Below are 27,791 nucleotides of genomic sequence, written 5' to 3'. Positions count from 1 at the left end.
CTACAGTATACAGCCTACAATGCACTGTACTACAGTATACAGCCTACAATGCACTGTACTACAGTATACAGCCTACAATGCACTGTACTACAGTATACAATACTAAAAAGGGACAAAAATCAAAAGGAGTAAACATGTGATCAATGTTGCTCGAATTTCATCAGATATTTCCACTCTTTGTCTTCCTCTTCCTCCTCTTCTTCCTGTTTCTTGCCCAACTCCTCCTCTTCCTCCTCGTCGCCCACCTCGCATACGCACTCGTCCTCGTACATTGTTTCTTCTATCCATTCTCAGACTTTCTCCTTCCCACCTTTATTAACCTGTTTGCTCTCTGAACTGGCTTATATTGGTTGTGTCGCATCATTTGAAACAGGTTAAATCAATTTTGAGTGGTTGTGTTCAATCAATGACATGTGTTCTCTATTTGTATTTGATTGTTGCCACTTGTGTTTACCAGTATGGATGACATGTGCATTAGAGTGCAGAATGTGTTTTGAGAATGAGAATGTGTTTAGAGATTTGCTGAAAAGTCTAAGTGAGATCTGCAAATTGTGTTTTACCATGTGAAATGGTTTAAGGTATTGACAACAGACTGCATAATTAGCTAAATGAGTCCAGGCAACTGAGAACTTTGTTCAGCCAATGGGTTTTAGTGTTTTAGCAATTGAGAAACTGTAACTCCATTTCCTTAGCCACTATGTCTGTTGTTGATGGATTCCACTTGTGCATATGTTTGTCAAGGTTTTTCAACCAAAGACTCTTAAGTACAGAGTAACAAAGAGAATCCTACCAACCAGTAGGGGAAACATTGGCAAATACATAATTGAATAGACATGCACATGACACAACCTTTACCTACAGTACCCTCTATCCCGTGTATCAGAAATATTCCAAAATGACATCCTATTTCCTTCTTCAGAATCGTTTCGTCCTGGAGGGAGCGTTGGAGATCCAGGACCATGGTCAGAACGCTCGGTTCGGCTCCTCGCTCGCCCCGGTCCCTGACCTGAACGGGGACGGCTTCAACGACGTGGTGGTGGGGGCTCCTCTGGAGGATGACCACAGAGGAGCTATCTACGTCTTCTTCAGCCAACGCAACAGGATTCTGCGGAAATACAAACAGAGGATAGCTGCGTTAGACATCGCTAGTGGCCTGCGCTACTTTGGCCGTAGTATCCATGGCAGTATGGACATGAATGAGGATGGCCTGGTGGACTTGGCCGTGGGGTCCCTGGGGGCAGCCGTGCTTCTATGGTAGGTCACTTAGATATTAACAAGTGTTCTACTGTTCCTCTTAGATATTAACAAGTGTTCTACTGTTCCTCTGGTAGGTCACTTAGATATTAACAAGTGTTCTACTGTTCCTCTTAGATATTAACAAGTGTTCTACTGTTCCTCTGGTAGGTCACTTAGATATTAACAAGTGTTCTACTGTTCCTCTGGTAGGTCACTTAGATATTAACAAGTGTTCTACTGTTTCTCTGGTAGGTCACTTAGATATTAACAAGTGTTCTACTGTTCCTCTTAGATATTAACAAGTGTTCTACTGTTCCTCTGGTAGGTCACTTAGATATTAACAAGTGTTCTACTGTTCCTCTGGTAGGTCACTTAGATATTAACAAGTGTTCTACTGTTCCTCTGGTAGGTCACTTAGATATTAACACCTGTTCTACTGTTCCTCTGGTAGGTCACTTAGATATTAACAAGTGTTCTACTGTTCCTCTGGTAGGTCACTTAGATATTAACACGTGTTCTACTGTTCCTCTGATAGGTCACTTAGATATTAACAAGTGTTCTACTGTTCCTCTTAGATATTAACAAGTGTTCTACTGTTCCTCTTAGAGATTAACAAGTGTTCTACTGTTTCTATGGTACTGTATGTATGCGGAGCATATAATAACCACATTTATGATCATAACACTGTGTATGGTTCATCTGCAGGTCTCGCAGTGTCGTCCGAATTCACGCCAACATCAGGTTTGAACCCAGCAAGATCAACATCTTTGTGAAGGACTGTGACAGGGGAGGCAAGGACGTGACCTGCATGTCAGCCATAGTGTGTCTAAACGTCACCGCCCGGACAGCCATACCTCCTACACAGGAAGTGGGTGAGTGTTCAAAAATGACCAATTGAGTCACGTTATAGACTATAATGTAGCCTGCATCCTTCTACTGATTATAACTTCAGTGAGTCACGTTATAGACTATAATGTAGCCTGCATCCTTCTACTGATTATAACTTCAGTGAGTCACTTTATAGACTATAATGTAGCCTGCATCCTTCTACTGATTATAACTTCAGTGAGTCACTTTATAGACTATAATGTAGCCTGCATCCTTCTACTGATTATAACTTCAGTGCAAAAGATGTCAGATTGACTCCAACTACCTTGAGATATTGCTGATGTTGCTGAACTCTTTCTCTGCACTTCTCATAATGTGGGTTCTGTTTAAGCCGCCCACTGCTTACTGCTTTTATGGGGATGAGAACTAAACAAATAAAACTGGATTCATCTTAATGGATGTAATATCCCAGTGGAGCCACAAAGCCTTGTTTATATTCAGGAAGAAGTTTATTCACTGTTGTTCGTTCACTGTACAGTCAGCAGAGGACCTCATTGTCTTTCAGGCAGAACTGACATCTTGATTAACTCTACTGTTGATCTCCTACTGTTCTGTTTGAAGCAAAGCTTAGCCTTTCCAAGACTGTTCTATGTTTAGAGCAAAGCTTAGCCTTTCCAAGCCTGCTACACATTGGCTAAGGATCAAGTCAGCACTAGAAGTAATGCAGTTCAGAGATCCAAACGTGTATTGCTCAATGTCTCTGCTTGGTTGTTGTTGAGTCAGTCAGACCGCTCTGTTGTTGGCTCACTAAGTGAAAGGGTGATGGCTTCTTGCCCCGGAGCAGAGCCACAGGAAAATGTTTCCTCGCTATCAGTGACAGTTTAGGATATCATTCTATCTGCCAAACACATACGCTGCAGGCTACAGAGCGGTTACGGACATGCTATGCCAACTGCTACATCTGATGAGAACTGATCTGGATCATCCTAGCCTCTGACTGTTAAGTAGCCTTGCATACTGTATGTAAATTGCCCTCCGAATAGTATGCATTCTGTCCACTCTACTCATTGAATTTCTATGGTGTCAATATAATCAGCCTGATGGTTGTCAGGCTGCGGATAACCCGACATGGCTACCCCACACTTCTGAATCTCCCTGGAGACCGTTTCGGTTGCCGTGGCTCTGAGGTGTTGAATCACCGACAGTGACCCACCCGTGCTCTGACACAAGGTATCTCTGGTCACAATTTGTTTTAAAGGTTGAGGCCTGTTGGCTCAAGTTTTCCCCCTTGTGTGGGATTATAGGAGGCAGGCTAAGGAGGCAGGCTAAGGAGGCAGGCTAAGGAGGCAGGCTAAGGAGGCAGGCTAAGGAGGCAGGCTAAGGAGACAGGCTAAGGAGGCAGGCTAAGGAGGCATTGAGGCGTGGATGTTTCTGGTTAACCTCCCAACCTCCCGCCATCTTTGTCAAATATGTTAGATGGGCCAAACTAATAGGAAGAAGGCTCAGAAAGTTATCTTGTCCTCCGCCGGGACGGTTGGTCATTTAGGGGACACTGAACAGTGGGAACACACTGATTTGATTTCCCCTCATCATCATGTCTGGTCTAGTAACATCTGTCAGATGTGCTGCTGCTGCTGCTGGGGCTGCAAGTCTGTTGTTGTCAACTGTACAAGGAAGACTAAACTTTGAGAAAAGAGATATCTCCAAATGTGCTTAAGGTAACATGCTTTCAACTTTAAGCAGCATCTGATGGAAATGAAAAGAGCATGTGTTCAACATCCACTGAAGTAGCTATCAACTTTAATAGATACAGTAGTTGCAGTGGTAACCAAACAATCACACTTGCTAGTTTAGCTAACCAAACCATCAGTTCTAGCTTGCCATTATGAAAATGGAATTCAACAATGTCAATGTTTTCAATTGAACTTTTACTTTTAAAAAGCAGCTCAAATATAGAACATGTAAGAATGAACTATAGCCATTGAATTCTACCGTGCAAATATACCATACGTTATAGGGAAATAATGCACACTCTAGAATGCCTTTCAAGCCAATCAGAAAGGAGCATTCAACAATGCCATGGTATAATGGAGAGAGTAGGTATAAGGTATGGGAGACCAGTGTACTCTCCAGTTGGCATGCTCAGTAGGGTAATGTGCATGAGCTCTGCATTTTATGGTATTTTCCCCAAGCTATTAAAGCAGTGTAATAAATAACGTGCCTCTTAAACAGTGTGGGTTGGAAATGAATCACTTCCAAAGCCATATGGCTCAAGAGGTCTAGTCAACTCTCTCAACTCCGCAGTAGTCACTCATTCAACTGTCCTCGACTGAGACGTTGTTTCAGTTCCTTGACGGTGGCTCTTGTATTTTGTCCAAGTTTCTTTTTTGTAATGTAATCTGTGCTGCTTCTGGTCATTACTTTATAGAAAATAAAGTATTGATGTATAGAACATGTTTCCAACATTTATGCTCCCTCTTTCTTCATCTCTCTAGCTATCACTTACAACACCTCCATTGGGGAGCGCCGATTCAACCCCAGAGCCATAATGGACGACCCTGATAAACTGCTGTTTCAAAACCTGACCCTGCTTTCTGGAGAGGAGACCTGTCAACACATCTACTTCCATGTCATGGTGAGCACTGACTGAACTCTAGCTGAATTCCAAATCAACATCTAGACTCTAACTTATCCGGGAGATCTGAGATTATTGGATAGGTGGAAGCAATATGACCACATTTACATACAGCCAATCAGAAGGTAAGATAGAGACTTGAGATGGTATTATCCAGAGCCATGTATTTAGATAATTGGGACAACTTTTATAATTGTAAATATTAGAATTCTAGACATTCAGACATTCAGCATAGCAATATTCCCCTATGTAATGTTAATGGGGGGGTACCATGATCAATTCATAATGCAGAAACCTCAATGTCCTGACAATCTAAATACATTCCTCTGGTTTATTCCTATCATTGCAACGTTTCCTATTCTATCCTATCATTATGTTTCCTATTCTATCCTATCATTATAACATTTCCTATTCTATCCTATCATTATGTTTCCTATTTTATCCTATCATTATAAAGTTCCCTATTCTATCTTATCATTATGTTTCCTATTCTATCCTATCATTATGTTTCCTATTCTATCCTATCGTTATGTTTCCTATTCTATCCTATCATTATGTTTCCTATTCTATCCTATCATTATGTTTCCCATTCTATCCTATCATTATGTTTCCTATTCTAACCCATCATTATAACGTTTCCTATTCTAACCTATCATTATGTTTCCTATTCTATCCTATCATTATAACGTTTCCTATTCTATCCTATCATTATAAAGTTTCCTATTCTATCCTATCATTATAAAGTTTCCTATCCTATCATTATAAAGTGTCCTATCCTATCATTATAAAGTTTCCTATCCTATCCTATCATTATGTTTCCTATTCTATCATATCACTATAACATTTCCTATTCTATCCTATCATTATAACATTTCCTATTCTATCCTATCATTATGTTTCCTATTCTATCCTATCATTATAACGTTTCCTATTATATCATATCATTATGTTTCTTATTCTATCCTATCATTATAAAGTTTCCTATTCTATCATTATAACATTTCCTATTCTATCCTATCATTATAACATTTCCTATTATTTCCTATCATTAACAAGTTTCCTATTCTATCCTATAATTATAAAGTTTCCTATTCTATCCTATCATTATAAAGTTTCCTATTCTATCCTATCATTATAACGTTTCCTATTCTATCCTATCATTATAACGTTTCCTATTCTATCATTATAACATTTCCTATTCTATCCTATCATTATAACATTTCCTATTATATCCTATCATTAACAAGTTTCCTATTCTATCCTATCATTATGTTTCCTATTCTATCCTATCATTATGTTTCCCATTCTGTCCTATCATTATAAAGTTTCCTATTCTATCCTATCATTATAAAGTTTCCTATTCTATCCTATAATTATAAAGTTTCCTATTCTATCCTATCATTATAAAGTTTCCTATTCTATCCTATCATTATAACGTTTCCTATTCTATCCTATTATTATAAAGTTTCCTATTCTATCCTATCATTATAAAGTTTCCTATCCTATCATTATAAAGTGTCCTATTCTATCCTATCATTATAAAGTTTCCTATTCTATCCTATCATTATAAAGTTTCCTATTCTATCCTATCATTATAACGTTTCCTATTCTATCCTATCATTATAACGTTTCCTATTCTATCCTATCATTATAACGTTTCCTATTCTATCCTATCATTATGTTTCCTATTCTATCCTATCATTATAACGTTTCCTATTCTATCCTATCATTATGTTTCCTATTCTATCCTATCATTATGTTTCCTATTCTATCCTATCATTCTGTTTCCTATTCTATCCTATCATTATAAAGTTTCCTATTCTATCCTATCATTATGTTTCCTATTCTATCCTATCATTATAAAGTTTCCTATTCTATCCTATCATTATGTTTCCTATTCTATCCTATCATTATAAAGTTTCCTATTCTATCCTATCATTATAACATTTCCTATTCTATCCTATCATTATAACATTTCCTATTCTATCCTATCATTATGTTTCCTATTCAATCCTATCATTATGTTTCCTATTCTATCCTATCATTATAACATTTCCTATTCTATCATTATAACATTTCCTATTCTATCCTATCATTATAAAGTTTCCTATTCTATCCTATCATTATAAAGTTTCCTATTCTATCCTAACATTACAACATTTCCTATCCTATCATTATAACGTTTCCTATTCTATCCTAACATTATAACGTTTCCTATCCTATCATTATAATGTTTCCTATTCTATCCTATCATACAGTTGTAATAATGCTAATCCTCCCCACGTGTTGTTGATCCAGGAGACCACGGACTACGTGAGGCCCATCGTGTTCACTGTGGCAGTGGCACTGCAGGATCCCGACCAGGGCCCTGCGCTGGACGACACCTGGCCCACCACCTTCAGGACTGAGGTGAGATACACACATCTGACCACTGACAATCATCACTTCTTATGTAATCACTGATTAGAAATGTCTGGAAAGGTAAAAAAAACAATATTTGCTGGAACCTTCCGTTCATCTGTCCAATCATATCAATTCAGTGATCACTTCAAGGAAGCGACGAAGGAAGGAAGCGCTTTGAGCGGGTCACATGACTGCTTGACCTGACCACTAACCAGTCGTCTCCTTGTTTAGCTCTTAGTCTACAGCTTTATGAGTGGTATTGTAGCGATTAAGGGGAACCTCCAGGGGCTTGAACCAGTGACACTATGGATTGCAGGGCAAGCATAGTAGTCGCTGTACCATAAAGGTCCAGACCTCTTGGCATAGCCGTACTATCATATGGATTGTAACTGAGTATCTCCCGCTCTACTAGCTTCCCTTCTGGAATGGCTGTGATGAGGACGACCGCTGTATACCAGGCCTGTCCTTACAGAGTACAACTGACCTGCTGTCTTGGAGGTGAGCGCACACACACACACACCACACACCACACACCACACACCACACACCACACACACACACACAGATCAGAATTGATTGATTTCCCCCCCTCCCCCCACAGGCAGTTCTGTGGGAATGCAGTCCACTCCAGGGGTGCGATGTGTCGACGTCTGTCCGAAGGAGGGGCGGAGGGGTCAGAGCGAGTGATGGAGGGATCGAGGAGGAGGATGGTGGTGGACGTTCGTCTGGAGAACAGAGGAGAAAACGCCTACGGAGCCCGCCTCAACATCACCTACACTCCTAACCTACGATTCTCTAGTCTCATAGTCAAGGTGATGATTCACAGTACATTGGATTTTAAAGACCACTACTCCAGGACCCAAAGACTATAGTGTAACAATACAGTCCAATAAATGGCAGTACAGTAGACAACAGTACTGCAGACAACAGTACACCAGAATACCAGTATTGCAGACACCAGTACCGCAGACACCAGTATACCAGTACCGCAGATACCAGTATACCAGTACCGCAGATACCAGTATACCAGTACCGCAGATACCAGTATACCAGTACCGCAGATACCAGTACACCAGTACCGCAGACACCAGTACACCAGTACTGCAGACACCAGTACACCAGTACCGCAGATACCAGTATACCAGTACTGCAGACACCAGTATACCAGTACTGCAGATACCAGTACACCAGTACTGCAGACACCAGTACATCAGACACCAGTATACCAGTACTGCAGACACCAGTACTGCAGACACCAGTACACCAGTACTGCAGACACCAGTACTGCAGACACCAGTACACCAGTACTGCAGACAACAGTACACTAGTACTGCAGACAACAGTACACTAGTACTGCAGACACCAGTACACCAGTACTGCAGACACCAGTACACCAGTACTGCAGACACCAGTACACCAGTACTGCAGACACCAGTACACCAGTACTGCAGACACCAGTACACCAGTACTGCAGACAACAGTACACTAGTACTGCAGACAACAGTACACTAGTACTGCAGACACCAGTACACCAGTACTGCAGACACCAGTACACCAGTACTGCAGACACCAGTACACCAGTACTGCAGACACCAGTACACCAGTACTGCAGACACCAGTACACCAGTACTGCAGACACCAGTACACCAGTACTGCAGACAACAGTACACCAGTAGCGCAGAGTCACAGAAACAGTGCTTGGTTGACTGCTCACAGAAGTCAGTGTGAAGATGATTTGGCCAGTCACCTTTAGACTAGTACAGTCTGTCTATTTAATAACAAGCTTTCCTCAAATACAGTATGGAGTACTACTGCACCTGTTCTAGCCATATAGAATAGAATTATTCCTGAGGGAATTCAGGCTTGTCTTATGTAGGAGATTGTCTCAGTGTGTTTTATCTCTGTTTCCATCTCAGGACAACTCGGATATCAAGATAGAGTGTCGCAGTGAGGACAGACAGAGGCACGAGAAGACCTGCAACGTCAGCGCTCCCTTCATGAGAGCCAAGACGCAGGTGAGTGAGAGTCCCTTTAATGACACAGGCATTCAAGGTAGACCACACTGAGACACAGTTCACCACAATGCACCATACCAGACCGTTCATGACCACAGGGTACCACAGCTGCTCTTAGTGGAGTACTGTAGCATATCATGGATCAGAATAGGAGACCATAGACCATAACAGTGCTTACCAGAACAGTAAACCAAAACAGTGGACCATTAAAGACCATAGTAAAGTAATACAGACCATTTGCAACCACAGAGTTGATCAAGCTGCACCATGGTTAATCTATATGGGGTTGATCCTGGACATTTTACAATCAAGTCACCCACCTATCCAACCCGACCATCTAAGAGTTATGGAAGAGTGTCCTTCCTGACCCAACTCCCGTCAAGATGGCTGTCAGCAGTGTGCTGGTAACCATCTCCACCACTTTAATATTGTCAATATTATGGTACAACAGTTCTCCTGGGCTTAGCAAACACCATCACAACAAAATATCATAACAAAATGCATTATTGCCCTTTATACAATCAACTACATACACCAAAATCACATCTAACTGCCTCACAAATATATACATATCTCATCCGAACAGCCCTGTACAAACAAGTATCCACACTTAACATGTGTCTATGCCCCTAAGCACTGAACATAGGAGTTTGGTTAAAAAACAACACTTATTTGATCATCTCTTTATAGCTTTTTATAGTCTGGTATCCAGAAATAGAACCCCGTGGCATGCCAGAGAACATTAGAACACATTCAGGCATTCAGTAACCTGGAGTCACCAACAGTAACAGTAATTCAACACCAACAGTAACTCAACAGTAACAGTAACAGTAACAGTAACTCAACAGTAACAGTAACTCAACAGTAACAGTAACAGTAACTCAACAGTAACAGTAACTCAACAGTAACAGTAACTCAACAGTAACAGTAACAGTAACTCAACAGTAACAGTAACTCAACAGTAACAGTAACAGTAACAGTAACAGAACAGTAACAGTAACTCAACAGTAACAGTAACTCAACAGTAACAGTAACTCAACAGTAACAGTAACAGTAACTCAACAGTAACAGTAACTCAACAGTAACAGTAACTCAACAGTAACAGTAACTCAACAGTAACAGTAACAGTAACTCAACAGTAACAGTAACTCAACAGTAACAGTAACAGTAACTCAACAGTAACAGTAACAGTAACTCAACAGTAACAGTAACTCAACAGTAACAGTAACAGTAACAGTAACTCAACAGTAACAGTAACTCAACAGTAACAGTAACAGTAACTCAACAGTAACAGTAACAGTAACAGTAACTCAACAGTAACAGTAACTCAACAGTAACAGTAACAGTAACAGTAACAGTAACTCAACAGTAACAGTAACTCAACAGTAACAGTAACTCAACAGTAACAGTAACTCAACAGTAATTGCTTTATTTCTAGTAGCACAGAAAGACACTTCAAATGGAGATGTATTCTGTTCCAATGAAATATCTGGATAATCAAATGCATATATAAATAAAGGTCACACACACACAGCGAGCAAGTAGTGGTCTCAGTTAACCACCCGTTTCATCCACTCCCCAATCCTCCCACCACATTACCCCACCAAGTCATTAGCGCAAATAACGGTAATCTCCTTGACAACAGAATTACCGCAGGATTATTTGCTTCATATTCTCTCCAACAAAAACCCTTCTGAGGGATCTGATCTGGGGCCATGTTGGGGGAGCCTTCTGAGAGATCTGATCTGGGGCCATGTTGGGGGAGCCTTCTGAGGGATCTGATCTGGGGCCATGTTGGGGGACCCTTATGAGGGATCTGATCTGGGGCCATGTTGGGGGAGCCTTCTGAGGGATCTGATCTGGGGCCATGTTGAGGGAGCCTTCTGAGGGATCTGATCTGGGGCCATGTTGAGGGAGCCTTCTGAGGGATCTGATCTGGGGCCATGTTGAGGGAGCCTTCTGAGGGATCTGATCTGGGGCCACGTCGGGGACCCTTCTGAGGGATCTGATCTGGGGCCACGTTGGGGACCCTTTTGAGGGATCTGATCTGGGGCCATGTTGGGGGACCCTTCTGAGGGATCTGATCTGGGGCCATGTTGGGGGACCCTTAAAAAAAATGAAATTAATTAATCACCCACAGTCATTGTGTTTGAATGGGAGCCAGACAGAGTCACAAGCCAGATGTTTTCTGTTCTGGTTGGGTCTCTTTAAAGTGTGGTACTGAGTTAAGACTCCCAGTAAACCACCCTAGCTGCAAAGCCAGCCCAGTGAAACCAACAGTGTTCCCTGTAGAGAGCAGAGGCCAGCCCAGTGAAACCAACAGTGTTCCCTGTAGAGAGCAGAGGCCAGCCCAGTGAAACCAGCAGTGTTCCCTGTAGAGGCCAGCCCAGTGAAACCAGCAGTGTTCCCTGTAGAGGCCAGCCCAGTGAAACCAGCAGTGTTCCCTGTAGAGGCCAGCCCAGTGAAACCAGCAGTGTTCCCTGTAGAGGCTAGCCCAGTGAAACCAGCAGTGTTCCCTGTTGAGGGCAGAGGCCAGCCCAGTGAAACCAGCAGTGTTCCCTGTAGAGAGCAGAGGCCAGCCCAGTGAAACCAGCAGTGTTCCCTGTAGAGGCCAGCCCAGTGAAACCAGCAGTGTTCCCTGTAGAGGCCAGCCCAGTGAAACCAGCAGTGTTCCCTGTAGAGAGCAGAGGCCAGCCCAGTGAAACCAGCAGTGTTCCCTGTAGAGAGTGGGTATCGTACGGTATAGCTCTACAGTGGCTGGAGTTGGCCCAGAACAGAGTAACATCAGATAGGTACAGTACGGTATAGTGCTACAGTGGCTGGAGTTGGCCCAGAACAGAGTAACATCAGATAGGTACAGTACGGTATAGTGCTACAGTGGCTGGAGTTGGCCCAGAACAGAGGAGAGTAGCATCAGATAAGTACAGTACGGTATAGTGCTACAGTGGCTGGAGTTGGCCCAGAACAGAGGAGAGTAGCATCAGATGGGTACAGTACGGTATAGTGCTATTACAGGGTTTCCCAAACTCAGTCCCGGGGACCCCAAGGTGTTCCCATTTGTTTTTTCCCCAAAGCACTACACAGCTGATTCAAATATTCAAAGATGAATGATGAGTTGATTATTTTCATCAGCTGTGTAGTGCTAGGGAAAGAAACTAAACATGCCCCCCTTGGGGTCCCCAGGACTCAGTTTGGGAAACACTTTACTATGGTGTCTTGAGTTGGCCCAGAGCAGAGGAGAGTACCTAAGGCACTTTCTGGTTTTACATTCTCCACTGTGTCAGGGCTCTGATTGGCCCTAGTCATTACCCACACCGCTCCACTGTGTCAGGGCTCTGATTGGCCCCAGTCATTATCCACACCACTCCACTGTGTCAGGGCTCTGATTGGCCCCAGTCATTACCCACACCACTCCACTGTGTCAGGGCTCTGATTGGCCCCAGTCATTACCCACACTGCTTCACTGTGATGTCTTCCAAGCCAATGCCGCTGAAGCCAACCATTAGAGTTATTATTACTGTCAATATCCTCCCCCCATAGGACCTGGCATAAACTGACCCAGTCCTCAGCATTTTGGTCAGGCAGACAAGATGAACATTCCTTTGACATATCTGATGCCTACAGCACAGTGTGTGTTTTTGGTTTTACCAAAAACAGAAGTCCTCACAAGGATATTAAAATAAGAACAATTCAGACAAGTGGGGATATTTCGCCAGGTCATCATAAGGAAAAATACAATTTTAGACTTAGAGATTAGATTTAGGAGTTAGAGGAAAATAGGATTTTGAATGGCAATCAATTGTTTGGTCCCCACAAGGATAGTAAAACAAATGGGTGTTATAATGTAGAGGTTCTTGTTTGTGTACATTCAGTAACTGTGTTCTGTCAGAGTTGAGGCATTCTATACAGGCAGGAAGATAGCTGCCTCATTAGGCATTCCTTCCTGCCCAGCCGGAATGAATCAGGGGTCCATCATGCGATGGAGGACAGTTAACAATGCTCCCCGCCTCTCCTCCTCTTCTCTCCCCCTCCTTGAATGGGGCCAAGGATTGCAGTTAGTAGGCTGACTATGCACTGCATACTAAATACAGCTGGAATTTAGGCTTGTTTGTGTCTGTTTTTGTGAAGAGAATGTCCTTACTGCTAAGTGTTGCAGGGATTACTTTGGCCGTCTGGACAGGTTAAGTGTCAACACAAATACAAATCAAATTTTGTTTGTCACATCAAATCAAATGTTATTAGTCACATCCGCCGAATACAACAGGTGTAGGTAGACCTTACTGTGAAATGCTTACTTACAAGCCCTTAACCAACAATGCAGTTCAAGAAATAGAGTTAAGAAAATATTTACTAAATAAACTACAGTAAAAAAATATATAAAAAGTGTCATTTGTACATGTAGGTAGGGGTAAAGTAACTATGCATAGACAATAAGCAGCGAGTAGCAGCAGTGTAAAAACAAAAAGTGGGGGTGATGTAGTAGTGATGGCGCCGGAGGGGTGATGGAGTAGTGATGGTGCCGGAGGGGTGACGTAGTAGTGATGGCGCCGGAGGGGTGATGTAGTAGTGATGGCACCGGAGGGGTGATGTAGTAGTGATGGCGCCGGAGGGGTGACGTAGTAGTGATGGCACCGGAGGGGTGACGTAGTAGTGATGGCGCCGGAGGGGTGATGTAGTAGTGATGGCACCGGAGGGGTGATGTAGTAGTGATGGTGCCGGAGGGGTGATGTAGTAGTGATGGTGCCGGAGGGGTGATGTAGTAGTGATGGCACCGGAGGGGTGATGTAGTAGTGATGGTGCCGGAGGGGTGATGTAGTAGTGATGGCACCGGAGGGGTGATGTAGTAGTGATGGCACCGGAGGGGTGATGGAGTAGTGATGGCACCGGAGGGGTGATGTAGTAGTGATGGTGCCGGAGGGGTGATGTAGTAGTGATGGCACCGGAGGGGTGATGTAGTAGTGATGGCACCGGAGGGGTGATGTACTAGTGATGGTGCCGGAGGGGTGATGTAGTAGTGATGGCACCGGAGGGGTGATGTAGTAGTGATGGCGCCGGAGGGGTGATGTAGTAGTGATGGCACCGGAGGGGTGATGTAGTAGTGATGGCACCGGAGGGGTGATGTAGTAGTGATGGCACCGGAGGGGTGATGTAGTAGTGATGGTGCCGGAGGGGTGATGTAGTAGTGATGGCACCGGAGGGGTGATGTAGTAGTGATGGTGTCGGAGGGGAGGGCTGCCGTCTTATCGGCTCTTAACCAACCATGCTATTTTGTTCGTTTTTTCACGTTGTTCGCATCTTGTTTTGTACATAATGTTACTGCTACCGTCTCTTATGACCGAAAAGAGCTTCTGGACATCTGAACTGCGATTTTGCTGGAGCAGGAAACAGTTATACATTCTATCGGCAGGATAGAACAGCAGCCTCTGGTAATACACAGGGCGGGGGACTATGCATATATATAAACAGCTGGTGCACGATATCTAAGGAAGTCTCAAGGTTTGCTCGCCTGAGGTAGAGTCTCTCTCTCTACCTAGAGAGATTATCTATATTTATCGTAGCTGTCTACATACGTCCACAGACCGATGCTGGCACGTAAACCGCACTCAGCGAGCTGTATTCCGCCATAAGCAAACAGGAAAACGCTCATCCAGAGGCGGCGCTCCTAGTGGCCGGGGACTTTAATGCAGGTGAAACTTAAATCAGTTTTACCTAATTTATGTCAGCATGTTAAATATGCAACCAGAGAGGAAACAATTCTAGACCACCTTAACTCCACACACAGAGAAGGTCTCCCTCGCCCTCCATTTGGCAAATCTGACCATAATTCTATCCTCCTGATTCCTGCTTACAAGCAAAAATTAAAGCAGGAAGCACAAGTGACTCAGTCTATAAAAAGTGGTCAGATGAAGCAGATGCTAAGCTACAGGACTGTTTTGCTAGCACAGACTGGAATATAATCCAGGATTCTACCGATGGCATTGAGGAGTACACCACATCAGTCACTGGCTTTATCAATAAGTGCATCGAGGACGTCGTCCCCACATGACTGTACGTGCATACCCCAACCAGAAGCCATGGATTACAGGCAACATTCGCACTGAGCTAAAGGGTAGAGCTGCCGCTTTCAAGGAGCGGGAACCTAACCCGGAAGCTTATAAGAAATCCTATGCCCTCCGACACACCATCAAACAGACAAAGCGGCAATACAGGACTAAGATTGAATCGTAGTACACCGGCTCTGATGCTAGTCGGATGTGGCAGGGCTTGCAAACTATTACAGGGTAAAAAGGGAAGCACAGCCAAGAGCTGCCCAGTGACACGAGCCTACCAGACGAGCTAAATAACTTATATGCTCGCTACGCGGCAAGTAACACTGAAACATGCATGAGAGCATCAGCTGTTCTGGACGACTGTGTGATCACGCTCTCCGCAGCCAATGTGAGTAAGACCTTTAAACAGTTCAGCATCCACAAGGCCGCAGGGCCAGACGGATTACCAGGACGTGTACTCAAAGCATTCGCTGACCAACTGGCAAGTGTCTTCACTGATATTTTCTCCCTGACCGAGTCTGTAATACCAACATGTTTCAAGCAGACCACCATAGTCCCTGTGCCCAAGAACACTAAGGTAACCTGCCTAAATGACTACCGACCCTGATTATTATACATAACATCCTGAAATATATGTAGATATTATTTCTCTTGACGTAGTGATGCAGAATGTAAAACACTCCACTCTCGCCTACTGTCCATATCCAATCTGTTTACATCTACATGAAGGTACAAGGTTCCTAGGTTTTAAGGGTTGATTTAGAATCAGGCATATGTAAACTCACGGTAGCTACAGTGTGTCTCCATTGAACCCATCCATGTTGGCAGTACAGTAATTGTACATATGTTCAGTGCTTGGTCTTCAGAGGGGAAATGCCCTGGTTCTTAGTTTGGTACCAACAGGGCTGCAGGCTCCTTGGGTCCTGGGCCAAGGACTTAGTCCAGGTTATTGCAGGCTTCTCTCTTTAATCCCTAATGTGGGATGTATTATTGTCGGAGGCTGGGGACTGAGGGAGCGTACAGTTTGGAAAGGGTTTATAGCCAGGAGAACCCTCACCCAGTGCTACTGCTCTCAGCTCAGCTCTACTCTGTGTCCACACCTGTATGCATGTTCTGACTGTTCTGTTGTGGCAAAACTCATGGGTAATGTGACTAGTACGAGCACTGTAACGACCAAATCAGCAATGTTGACAGAACTGAGTTAAGACTGTCCAAGAATTACACAAGGAAAACACCTTTGACCCACAAAGTTATTTACAATGACGCAAAGGCATGATATTTCCTGTGAGAGGAATGACTACAGTAAATTAATATCTGGAAACATTGTCATCGTGGTACTATAATACTCTCTCTGGTCGTCCCCCACGTAGGTATCTTTCCGCCTGGAGTTTGAGTTCAGCCGATCAGTGTTCCTGGACCACGTACGAGTCATTCTAGAAGCCAGCAGGTGAGGGCGCACTAAACCACTTCAAATATTAAACTGTTTTTTTAAACACTTTGTCTGATGAATATTATTTTTTACAGTTATGACCAGGTGAGATAATGAGCTAATGTTCTTAGCTCAGGAGTTTCTGCTCTCCTGACTTTCCTAGTGTCAAACAGTCACTAATCAGGGTGAGGGTGGTGTCCAACACTCACTAATCAACAGATGAGGGTGGTGTCAAACACTCACTAATCAACAGATGAGGGTGGTGTCAAACAGTCACTAATCAACAGATGAGGGTGGTGTCAAACACTCATTAATCAACAGATGAGGGTGGTGTCAAACACTCACTAATCAACAGATGAGGGTGGTGTCAAACAGTCACTAATCAACAGATGAGGGTGGTGTCAAACAGTCACTAATCAACAGATGAGGGTGGTGTCAAACAGTCACTAATCAACAGATGAGGGTGGTGTCAAACAGTCACTAATCAACAGATGAGGGTGGTGTCAAACAGTCACTAATCAGGGTGAGGGTGAAAAGAGGGTGAAAACCTGCAGATACTGAATCTCAATCAGTTTTACAACAATTAACTGATTCATCACACTAACCACAGACTACAGATCCACCCAGTGAGAAACAGGATATACAGAAACTGAGCTATAACATCTCTGAAATATGTTCTCGTCATCCAAGGGTGACTTGGCATGCAGTCCCATTGAGATGTGAGTTTGGCATGCAGTCCCATTGAGATGTGAGTTTGGCATGCCAGATTAGTTGAAATGCATTTTTTTTCTCTCTGCAGTGACGGAGAGGAGGTTACCTTAGAAGACAATTTCAACGACATCTTTCACCCGCTGAAATACGAGGCTGACCTCCTATTTACAAGGTTTGTCTTTGTCACAATGTCCTCTCTAACGTTCCTTCTCCTTCTGTCACTCTCCTTAAATAAACTCATTAAACTCTTGTCACTAGAACTGACAGATTCAATGTTGATTTAGTGTTGCACAGACACAATGGCAAACATAGATATACAGTATACAGATATTTTATCTTTATTTAACTAGGCAAGTCAGTTAAGAACAAATTCTTATTTTCAATGACGGCCTAGGAACAGTGGGTTAACTGCTTGTTCAGGTGCAGAACGACAGATTTGTACCTTGTCAGCTCGGGGGTTTGAACTTTGCAACCTTCCGGTTACTAGACCAACGCTCTAACCACTAGGCTACCCTGCCGCCCCATGCCACTGTACATGATTGAGTGTATCACCTTCCTTTCTCCGTAAAGGGACTCCAACCCCTCTGGCTGTGAAATCAAAGCAGACCTCTCCCTGGAGATACCAGGAAATATTGGTCCTCCATTTAACTTCACCTTCCAGGTGAGGATGAAAGGTCACAACACACAGGGTTGGGCCACAATCACACATCAACCACGCAACAATCAATTGTCTTTACAGTGTAGAAATACTGTAATTACATTTACAAAATACCCCAACTATTTTTTATTGCTTTTTTGCTTTTTTATTGAATTAGTGCCCTATATTTCTCCCAGATTCAGAACCTGGGCTTCTTTCCCGTGAGGGACCTGCAGTTGAATATAGAAATTCCAGAGATGACCAAAAACGGGAACCAGCTGTTGCAGATATCGGACTTCCATATTGACAAAGTGAGAGGACTTGAAAATCTGGTCAAGGACGTAGAATGGTCTGTTTCCTTTGAGAGACCACCAAGTGTGTACTCATACTGTCTCGGTTCTAACGGAGATGTAATTCTGTCTCCTTAGACAGACGGTACCCGCTGCATACCCCCTCAACATGTGGCACAGAGCAGGGCGTCCCCAGAAGACCTCTCTCGAGTCTCACGCCTGGTAACCCACCCACACCATATGATTTCAACTAGCTTACCTAAATAATGGAACATTCTTAACTAACAAGCTTGTGTTTGGCCCCTATTCAGAACCAGTCCAATACTCTGCCTCTGCCGGTCCAATGCACTGTCAACCTGAACCCCTACAAGGAAGTCAGCGTCAGAATCAGGGGGGCATTGCGGTTGGACGCCTTGCATGCTGTGAGTATATCGCATTCCACTGCTAAATCCTACACTCCTTGAGCATGTCTGTGAGACGTCAACTTCCTGTTGTGTTCATTCACCCTCTCTTACAACACCAGCTGAGGTTCAAAGTCCTGGAACTGGTGACGAGTGCAACAGTAGAACTTCCACCTTCAAGCCCCATGTTTCTTCATGAAGAAAGGCCTGTCAGACATGTGAGTACAAAACACTCTGAGTCAAGACACACTTCAGTGCATAACCTTTTCTATAGAGTCATTCATTCATTCATTCGATTGAAAACTTGTATTTTCAACAGCAGCCTGGCCAAGAGACTAGACTACTTTTCACTATAGTTGCAGTTCATGTTCTACAAATGACCTCCTAATAGCTATGCAGAATCCTCACAGCCAAGGCTGTTATTCTAACACACATGATTGACTGCATGGTGCTTAAGGACCGAAAGGACCAACAGCAACACATGTGGTGTAGCCCTGTTCTCCCATACACTGCTCTTTGCTGCCACCTATAGGCCAATATTTAGAGTTAAGCAACAACCAGTCACACAAAGTTGTTATGCACTCAACTCAGCGCTCTTAGAAGCACAACCAGTTCCCTTCATCTCTGCTTTTGACGAGACTCCACAGGGAAAGAGAGCATGGAAACATTTTATTCTGAATGCATCGTTGGTCAGATGGAATCCCAGTCAAACCGGTGATCAAGATGACACCGTGTTAACACTGACCCACAAAGCATCACGCAAGATGACACCGTGTTAACACTGACCCACAAAGCATCACGCAAGATGACACCGTGTTAACACTGACCCACAAAGCATCACGCAAGATGACACCGTGCGCGATTTTTAACAGAATTTTCAAAAAAGGAGGGGGTAGAAGTAAGAGGTTAACACTGACCCACAAAGCATCACGCAAGATGACACCGTGTTAACACTGACCCACAAAGCATCACGCAAGATGACACCGTGTTAACACTGACCCACAAAGCATCACGCAAGATGACACCGTGTTGACACTGACCCACAAAGCATCACGCAAGATGACACCGTGTTAACACTGACCCACAAAGCCTCACGCAAGACAGATCTGCATATAATGTGTGTGTACAAGAGCTTTAGAGGCACCAGTTGCTTTTAAAAACCCTAGAATCTGCCCTTCGAAAGTCTTCCAATGGTAGAGAAAAGCAACATGTAGTAAGATTTCCAATAGTAGACTGGTATCTACTGCAGTCTATGACGTGTAAACTGAATTAGGATCAGCTTTTGTTGTTTGATCGGGGTGCCATTTTGTCTTGTTTTGTGTGCTTGTTTCCACAGATAATCCTGGAGATTAGGAAAGAAGGGGATTACAGAATCTCAATCTGGATTATCATTGGGAGCACGCTGGGAGGGTTGTTGCTGCTGTCCCTGCTCAGCCTAGCTCTATGGAAGGTAAACCCTGCCCTACTACCCTGGAGCTTTCATCATGTACAAACATTACAACGGCATGATGATCACAATATACATTTATCATGGACATAATCATATCTAGATAGTGAGTTTACAGCAACAGGATTTGTGTTTGTTTAAACTAGATAGATAATTACCCGATTGCACCTGTAATTGTACTGTCCTGGATTGCAGAAGTGACAGTGAGCATAGTGTGCCATTTCAGGAACACTCAGGTTCTTTCTCTAAATTCAGTAGGAGGATTTTAACTGACTGACGTCTAGACAGTGTTGTAACTGCAGTGTAATAGTGGACGACACTGCCCTCTTCTGGCAAAGAATGATTGTACATTATTGTATGTATTTTCCCACACTGATAAAGCCAGCTGAGATTGTTTCTATGAAAACGATCTAGAAGTATCTATGCCTCTCAATCTCACTTCTCCCTCCTCCTCCAAGCTTGGCTTCTTCCAGAGGCAGAAGAGGAGAGAAGAGGATGAGCAGGAGACCAATGGAAAGGTGGCAGAGGAGCGGTAACTAACGCAGGCGAGGGACCAGCCATCACACACACACACAGGGGAACCAACACTCAGGGACTGTCCCATCCCCCCGACACTACAGCGGTACAGTCCAGAAGGCTCTGCAAGATGAGACCGTCAGATCAAGACCTGCTCAGTGCACTGGATGACCAACTGTACCTGTATGACCCATGAGACGTTAGCACTACCAACCATAATGCCCTGCCCTCCACTGTACTGCTGAGACTACTGGACCCTCCTCGGTGCCTGGTTACCAATACCCACCTCTGATCTCTACCCTTTAGCTAGACACCTTTCCCCCTGGTTACCCACATATGACCTCTACCCTTTAGCTAGACACCCTTCCCCATGGTTACCCACCTCTAACCTCCACCCACACTACCCCTGGTTACCCACCTCTGACCTCTACCCTTTAGCTAGACACCTTTCCCCCTGGTTACCCACCTCTGACCTCTACCCTTTAGCTAGACACCCTTCCCCATGGTTACCCACCTCTAACCTCCACCCACACTGCCCCTGGTTACCCACCTCTAACCTCCACCCACACTGCCCCTGGTTACCCACCTCTAACCTCTACCCTTTAGCTAGACACCCTTCCCCATGGTTACCCACCTCTAACCTCCACCCACACTGCCCCTGGTTACCCACCTCTAACCTCTACCCTGTATCTAGACACCCTTCCCCATGGTTACCCACCTCTAACCTCCACCCACACTGCCCCTGGTTACCCACCTCTGACCTCTACCCTGTATCTAGGCAATGGCACCCTTCCTCCTGACCACATTGAAGAGTGATGGAGAGATATTTTGGTTGATGAGTCCATTCCTATTGGTGTAATAATGACTAACTTAGAAAAGGCTGCAGTTATAGTCAGACAATGATTCTGAGGCAAGCAGCTTAAATTTGATTCACCTTGGTAGGCTTTGTTTTGAGATAACTGTACACTGTACAAGAAGAAACCTCAAGGTGCTGTGCCAACTGCAGGCGGCAATATTGGCTTACTATGGCCGACTGTGCTGACATGTACAGTACATACTTCTGGAGAGAAACACAAAGACAAAGAAGTTGGCGGCATGTGCCAGTAGATGTGACTCTACCCAAGTGACTTTTAGAGAATGGTATTGTGAACTGAACATCTCCAAGACACCAGGACAACAATTGTCAACATTCAAGAAACTCTCTGGTGCTTTTGTTTCCAGAGAACAGTTTTTTTTGTAAGTCCCAAGAAAAGACCTTCTGTTTTGGAGATCCCACGTTCCTTCCCCTCTCCTCTCATACTAGTCCTACAGTATCTCCGTTGGAGGAAAATACATGGAATAAATTCATAATTTTGATGCACTTTTACTTTGTAGAAATACAAACTTGAATTTTGTAAATAGTCAAGTATCTTTTTATACATAACCAAGTGTAATATTGTGATTTTCCAGTATTCCCCACAAGGATTGTGGCATTATCCTGTTCCTCTAGAGACATGGCAAATGTGTTTAGCCTACGAGACAAATACAAATGGGTTTTCTGACATGCTTTGCACCACAACAAATAGCCTTTGAAGAAAGGATATGCATAGAACTATTCTCCACCCGCAACATGCACCTGTTCTGAGCTGTTGAAGAACGACTTATTCAGGATTTCAACAAAATGGCGGGCTATCATGTAATGTTACATGAGCTAATGAGGATCGGACCATTGGTGTTTAGTGCTTCTATGTGCAAATGAATTATTTTCAAATGTTTTTTTTGTCAATGAAATCCCTTTTGTTTATTCATGAATGTCAGTGTCCAACCCATGTGGATGAGGTATAAATCAACTCTAATACATCTAGAATAAAATATGTCTAATGTGTTGTATCTATTGTTGTGTTGCCTCAACTTTATCAGCGTTTTGTATGAGACACTCCTTCAATGCCCGTCACCGTGAAACACACACACAATTGTATAGAAGTAACTGACAAAAATAGCAAAATGAATAGCCGATACATTGAAGCTGGCTTCTAAAACAGAGAGCCTTCAAACTAGGCAAAAGTCCTGACCAGCAGAGCACTGGGACAACATCACATCACATAAGTAAAGTCAAATATGGTGGATAAATGAAGATAGTTCACTCAGGCCATTTCCCATTGAAAATAATGGTCAGTTCAAGTCTACTTTTAATGGTGTAGTCTTCCATAGACACCAATGCAATAGCAGCTGGGTCTGATCTAGTTAGTTCATTGACTTTCCTTGAACCAGAATAAAAACTGCCAGTGGGGTGTCTCACTTCCTCTTCCGTCTCTGGTAAAGCTCCACGTATTATGTACTTTAAGTGAGAAATGTGTTAATGATATAAATTCTCCATAACTTATCTGCTAGAATCAATAACCTCAAACTACAGTCGAGATCCTACGCCCACGTGAAAAATCCCTTCCCCCAACTTTCACCCACGTGTGTTCCGCTTGTGTGTGTGTGTGTGTGTGGAGATACTGGATATAATGACAAGATACTTGTGTCTTCGCCCTAACAATGGGATTCATTGTCCACAGAGCGGAACGGCCTATTCCCCTCTTTGGATTGGTGGATACATAGTTATTTGAACACTTTTTAAAATATTCGATGAGGGGTGTTGACATCCACCTCCTGTGTTCAATGGAGATGCTAGCCTCACGAATGTGCATACTGTCTCGAATGGGCTTAAATTGTCATTTTTTAGTCAACGATTTAAACAAAATACTGTAATTTCAAAGTGGAAGAAAAATACAAACGTTTTATTAAATGGAAAATAAAACACTATGTTGTTTAGCTTCAACACCCCGAGTCAATACAATCACCTTTGGCAACGATTACAACTGTCAGTCTCTCTGGGTAAGACTCTAAAAGCTTTTCACACCAGGATTGTTCAATATTTGCCCATTATTCTTCAAACTATGTCAAGTTGGTTGTTGATCATTGCTAGACAGCCATTTTCAAGTCTTGCCATAGATATTCATGCCAAAAATGTAAATAAGCCACTCAGGAACATTCAATGTTATCTTGGTAAACAACTCCAGTGGATATTTGGCCTTGTATTTTAGGTTATTGTCCTGCTGAAAGTTGAATTTGTCTCCAAGTGTCTGGTGGAAAGCAGACTGAACCAGGTTTTCCTCTAGGATTTTGCCTGTGCTTAGCTCCATTCCGTTACTTTTTTTATCCTAAAAAAAACTCCCTAGTCCTTGCCAATGACAAGCATACCCATAACATGTTGCAGCAACCACCATGCTTGAAAATGTTTAGAGTGGTACTCAGCAATATTCCCTCTAAACTGCGTGCCTGCGCAGTAGCCTGAGACTGCCTCGCAGAAGAAATATCAGCCCACGGAAAGAAGCACGAGATGGAAGTTCATTCACTTTCGAGAGTTTTCCGTTAGTTAACACGATCAACGTTTCCCTTTACTTTGGCAATTGTGATCGAATCAACAGCAGCATTAGCCACTTTCAACGCAACATACCTAAACAAGAAGAACTATGCAAGAAATGTTGTAGGCAGAGCGCTTCAGACTAGGATTCTACTGACTCAGCCAGTACACTAGACAGACTACACAGACCAGTGCAGCATACCCAAAAGAGCTGCAGTAGGCCTATATGCAAATAGACCATTTCCATATATGGATCTGTGACATTTACTTTGAATTGGACTGTATTTCCAGCATGATCGGTCTTGAGTAAATGTGCTTGTTTTGAGATCAAAGGGAGAACTGCATGTATCCACGTGTGCACATTTTGTTTCTATCCTTTGCAAGTTAGTGAGTTATTAGCCCAGTTATAGATCATTTGTAGTCAGCAAATGGGGGAGTGAATGTTTCCTACAAGAGCATAAAACGTGCTTTGAGAGACATATTTGAAAAGCCAGTCAGGTCAAAGGGCTTTTTATTGTCTTAAAGGGGCAGTGTTGTATTTTGAGACAGGCTTGAATAAGATGAGTAGCCAATAGGCAGAGGGTAGCATAATGTATCTGATTCTCTGTAATACTATTGTGGGAATAATAATGCACCTTATTTTGTAAAGTGGTTTCCGGTATCGTACGCCACAATATTTTCAGTCACTTCCCTATCTGAAGGACAAGTGGATAAACAGGTTAATGTCAAGCCCCGTGTCACGAGGGACTGAGTGTGTGAGGTAGAATCAGGCGCAGAGAGCAGAGAGTTTCACAGGGAAAAGTGCACTTTAAAATGGCACCAAAATCCAATGCCCAAAACACAGGGCGCGAAAAATACTGACCAACCCAAAACACAGGGTACACGGTCCGGAGCACGAACACACCCAACGACAACAACACGTAACACAAAATCAAAACCGCGCAAAAAAGGGGCGGGTTCACTAGCCTTAAATAAGGTAGCACATCAGAAAAACACAATTAAACACAGGTGCAACTAATAAGACAAAACAAACAGAAAAAGGGATCGGTGGCGGCTAGTAGGCCGGTGACGACGACCGCCGAGCACCGCCCGAACAGGCAGGGGAGCCAACTTCAGCGGGAGTCGTGACACCCTGCATGTTTTTTCCCCCAAAAGTTGGATGGAATGTAGGACTACATTGAGCACCACACATTGCTTGCTACAGTTGGCTGAACGAGATAACTTTTTCCATGTTAAAATGTTATGGGATGCATTTTCTCCATTGTTTTTGATGGTACATTATGATCAAATAGCCACAGTATCCTACTTGGCCACTGTTAAAACTAACTTAAAGCGGGTACAGACCAAATACATAACACTTTGTATTCAGGACAAAGTTTTGGCAGATTTACTTTAGTGCCTTATTGCAAACAGCATGTTTTGGAATATTTGTATTCTGTACAGACTTCCTTCTTTTCACTCTGTCATTTAGGTTAGTATTGTGGAGTAACCACAATGTTGTTGATCCATCCTCAGTTTTCTCCTATCACAGCCATTAAAATCTGCAACTGTTTTAAAGTCACCATTGGCCTCCCAGGGAAATCCCTGAGCTGTTTCCTTCCTCTGCAGCAAATGATTCCTGTATCTTTGTAAAGACTGGGTGCATTGATTCACCATCCAAAGTGTAATTAAATAACTTCACCATGCTCAAAGAGATATTGAAAGTCAGTGTTTTTTTTACATTTTTAGGTGCCTTTCTTTGCAAGGCATTGGAAAACCTCCCTGGTCTTTGTGGTTGAATCTGTGTTTGATTTCTACAATAATGTGTATCAATGCAGAGCAGCTAAAAATGACCATTTGAAACAACAGGAAACGCATGTAAACATGTTATATTTAGCAAAGTGCTTCCCTAAGCTTTACTTTCTAGAAAATACCCAGTTGTCCTTTTTAGGGGTTAACAAAAGTTAGGCAATGAACAGCTAGTTGGTGATTGACCGGGGTAATGACCAACAGGGCTGAGTTTATCATTATTAGTGCAGGGGCAGAAGAATGGATAGTTTCACTGTGATGCTGTTATCGATGTCAGATAGGGGAGAGTCTCTCACTCTCAAAGTAAAGATACCTTAATAGAAAATGACTCAAGTAAAATTGATCCAGCAAAATACTACGAGTAAAAGTCTAGAAGTAGTCATTTAATATACTTAAGTATCAAAGGTAAAAATCATTTCAAATTCCATATAAACTAAACAGCAACATTTTCTATTTTTAAATGTATGGATAGCCAAAAAGGGTTCTCCTATTGGGGAAAGCCAAATAACCCTTTTTTCTATGTGTAGTCTAACACATGAATCATATGCCTTGACAAAATGACACAGACAACAGGGATGAGAGAAGACTAAACTCTAGCTGTTACAGTGTTTTTTCTTCAGTAGCTATTAACATGTTTTTCTCCTTGCCTTAGACGACATTTCTTTACATACCAGTCTCCTTTCGAACATAGACTGTATGCACATCGTACATAGTAACTCTAAAGTAGCTCCTAGTATGTTACCTGTTGGTCTAACGGATGTGAAAAGGCTAGCTAGTTAACGGTGGTGCGCGCTAATAGCGTTTCAATCGGTGACGGTCACTTGCCGAGACCTTGAAGTAGTGGTTCCCTTTGCTCTGCAAGGGCTGCAGCTTTTGTGGAGAGATGGGTAATGATGCTTCGTGGGTGTCAGTTGTTGATGTGTGCAGAGGGTCCCTGGTTCGAGCCCGGGTATGGGCGAGGGGACGGACTAAAGTTATACTGTTACATTGGCACAGAAATGATTCACGTTGTTATAGAAAGTTCCAAAAATCCAGTAAACCATATAGCTACACAGTTCCAAACACTGCACATCCAGTAAACCATATATTCAATACCTTAGCTACACATTAAACATTAAAACCAAATATGATATATGTATATTTTGAATCAAACATAAACACTCAGGAGGAAAAATGGCCCAGTGTAACTAGGGTATCAATGCCCAAGAAGTTTAAATTGTCCTATGATCGGGTTCTACCTGCAGGAACATTCAGGTGAATTTACATGTCATTTAGCAGACACTTTTGAAGCAAACTAGCAAGCAGGTCTACCCTACACCGGAGTCTTCTACCAACATTCCCTGTAGACAAACACACTTCACTTATACACAACCTGATCGCCCAGAGGGGGAGAGACTGACAGAGCAGTAGACCGAGGCAGACTGATGGAGCAGGAGACAGACAGAACATCTCCACTGTCTGTGTTTCTCATGGTAGATGTAGATAAGGCTCAGTAGTGGAAGTCAATGACTAGTACACCATGAAAAACTCCACTCAGTGAGGTGCAGGGTGAGTCTCTCAGCGGTCTCTGAGAATTCACAGTGTTCTGGAATTCTTTATTAACATGTTCTCTCAAACACTGAGAGTAAATGTAGAATGTTGGGCAGAGTCCAGCCTCCTCTCACTAGCTGGCCCTTACACCTGCCAAAACAATTATTCTTACACATTGGAAGCAGGAATGGAATTGTCGCTTTCACAAATAGGCAGCTTCCATCTTTGGGCAAGGGCTCTGACTAGGACCTAGTTTGAGGTCCGATCCTGCAGGGGGAAGCAGATAGCGCTAAAAACGGATTATCCATGTTCTTAGATACCCCAATATTTACAGAAACATCAATGACATTCTCCTATTGATGTGCAATAATTCCAGATTATGAACTCTGAATGAAATTGTCTCCCATAAATTGTGCATATTCCTACCAACATACATTGTGTCGGGGTGTATGTTGTGTATGCATCTTAGTTTGTCTCCTCTAAATAA

General features: G+C 43.1%; 1 protein-coding gene across 1 annotated transcript in view; it reads left to right on the top strand.

The window, feature by feature from the left end:
* The window catches only part of LOC139411725 (integrin alpha-11-like), an 85,270-nt gene extending 61,890 nt beyond the window's left edge, over window positions 1–23,380 (top strand). The window contains exons 14-29 of the mRNA XM_071158398.1: window positions 920–1,254; window positions 1,942–2,108; window positions 4,560–4,699; window positions 6,998–7,108; window positions 7,515–7,600; window positions 7,704–7,914; window positions 9,019–9,117; window positions 16,538–16,614; window positions 17,396–17,479; window positions 17,878–17,968; window positions 18,142–18,255; window positions 18,373–18,456; window positions 18,546–18,656; window positions 18,758–18,853; window positions 19,972–20,085; window positions 20,541–23,380. Of these exons, the coding sequence (XP_071014499.1) occupies window positions 920–1,254; window positions 1,942–2,108; window positions 4,560–4,699; window positions 6,998–7,108; window positions 7,515–7,600; window positions 7,704–7,914; window positions 9,019–9,117; window positions 16,538–16,614; window positions 17,396–17,479; window positions 17,878–17,968; window positions 18,142–18,255; window positions 18,373–18,456; window positions 18,546–18,656; window positions 18,758–18,853; window positions 19,972–20,085; window positions 20,541–20,618 (1,998 nt within the window). The 3' untranslated portion in view covers window positions 20,619–23,380. The remainder of the gene's footprint in view (window positions 1–919; window positions 1,255–1,941; window positions 2,109–4,559; window positions 4,700–6,997; window positions 7,109–7,514; window positions 7,601–7,703; window positions 7,915–9,018; window positions 9,118–16,537; window positions 16,615–17,395; window positions 17,480–17,877; window positions 17,969–18,141; window positions 18,256–18,372; window positions 18,457–18,545; window positions 18,657–18,757; window positions 18,854–19,971; window positions 20,086–20,540) is intronic.
* The last annotated feature ends 4,411 nt before the right edge of the window (window positions 23,381–27,791 follow it).

Source organism: Oncorhynchus clarkii, chromosome 6 (assembly GCF_045791955.1).
Source record: "Oncorhynchus clarkii lewisi isolate Uvic-CL-2024 chromosome 6, UVic_Ocla_1.0, whole genome shotgun sequence".
Classification (NCBI taxonomy): domain Eukaryota; kingdom Metazoa; phylum Chordata; class Actinopteri; order Salmoniformes; family Salmonidae; genus Oncorhynchus; species Oncorhynchus clarkii.
This window is presented reverse-complemented; position numbering and strand designations above follow the sequence as displayed.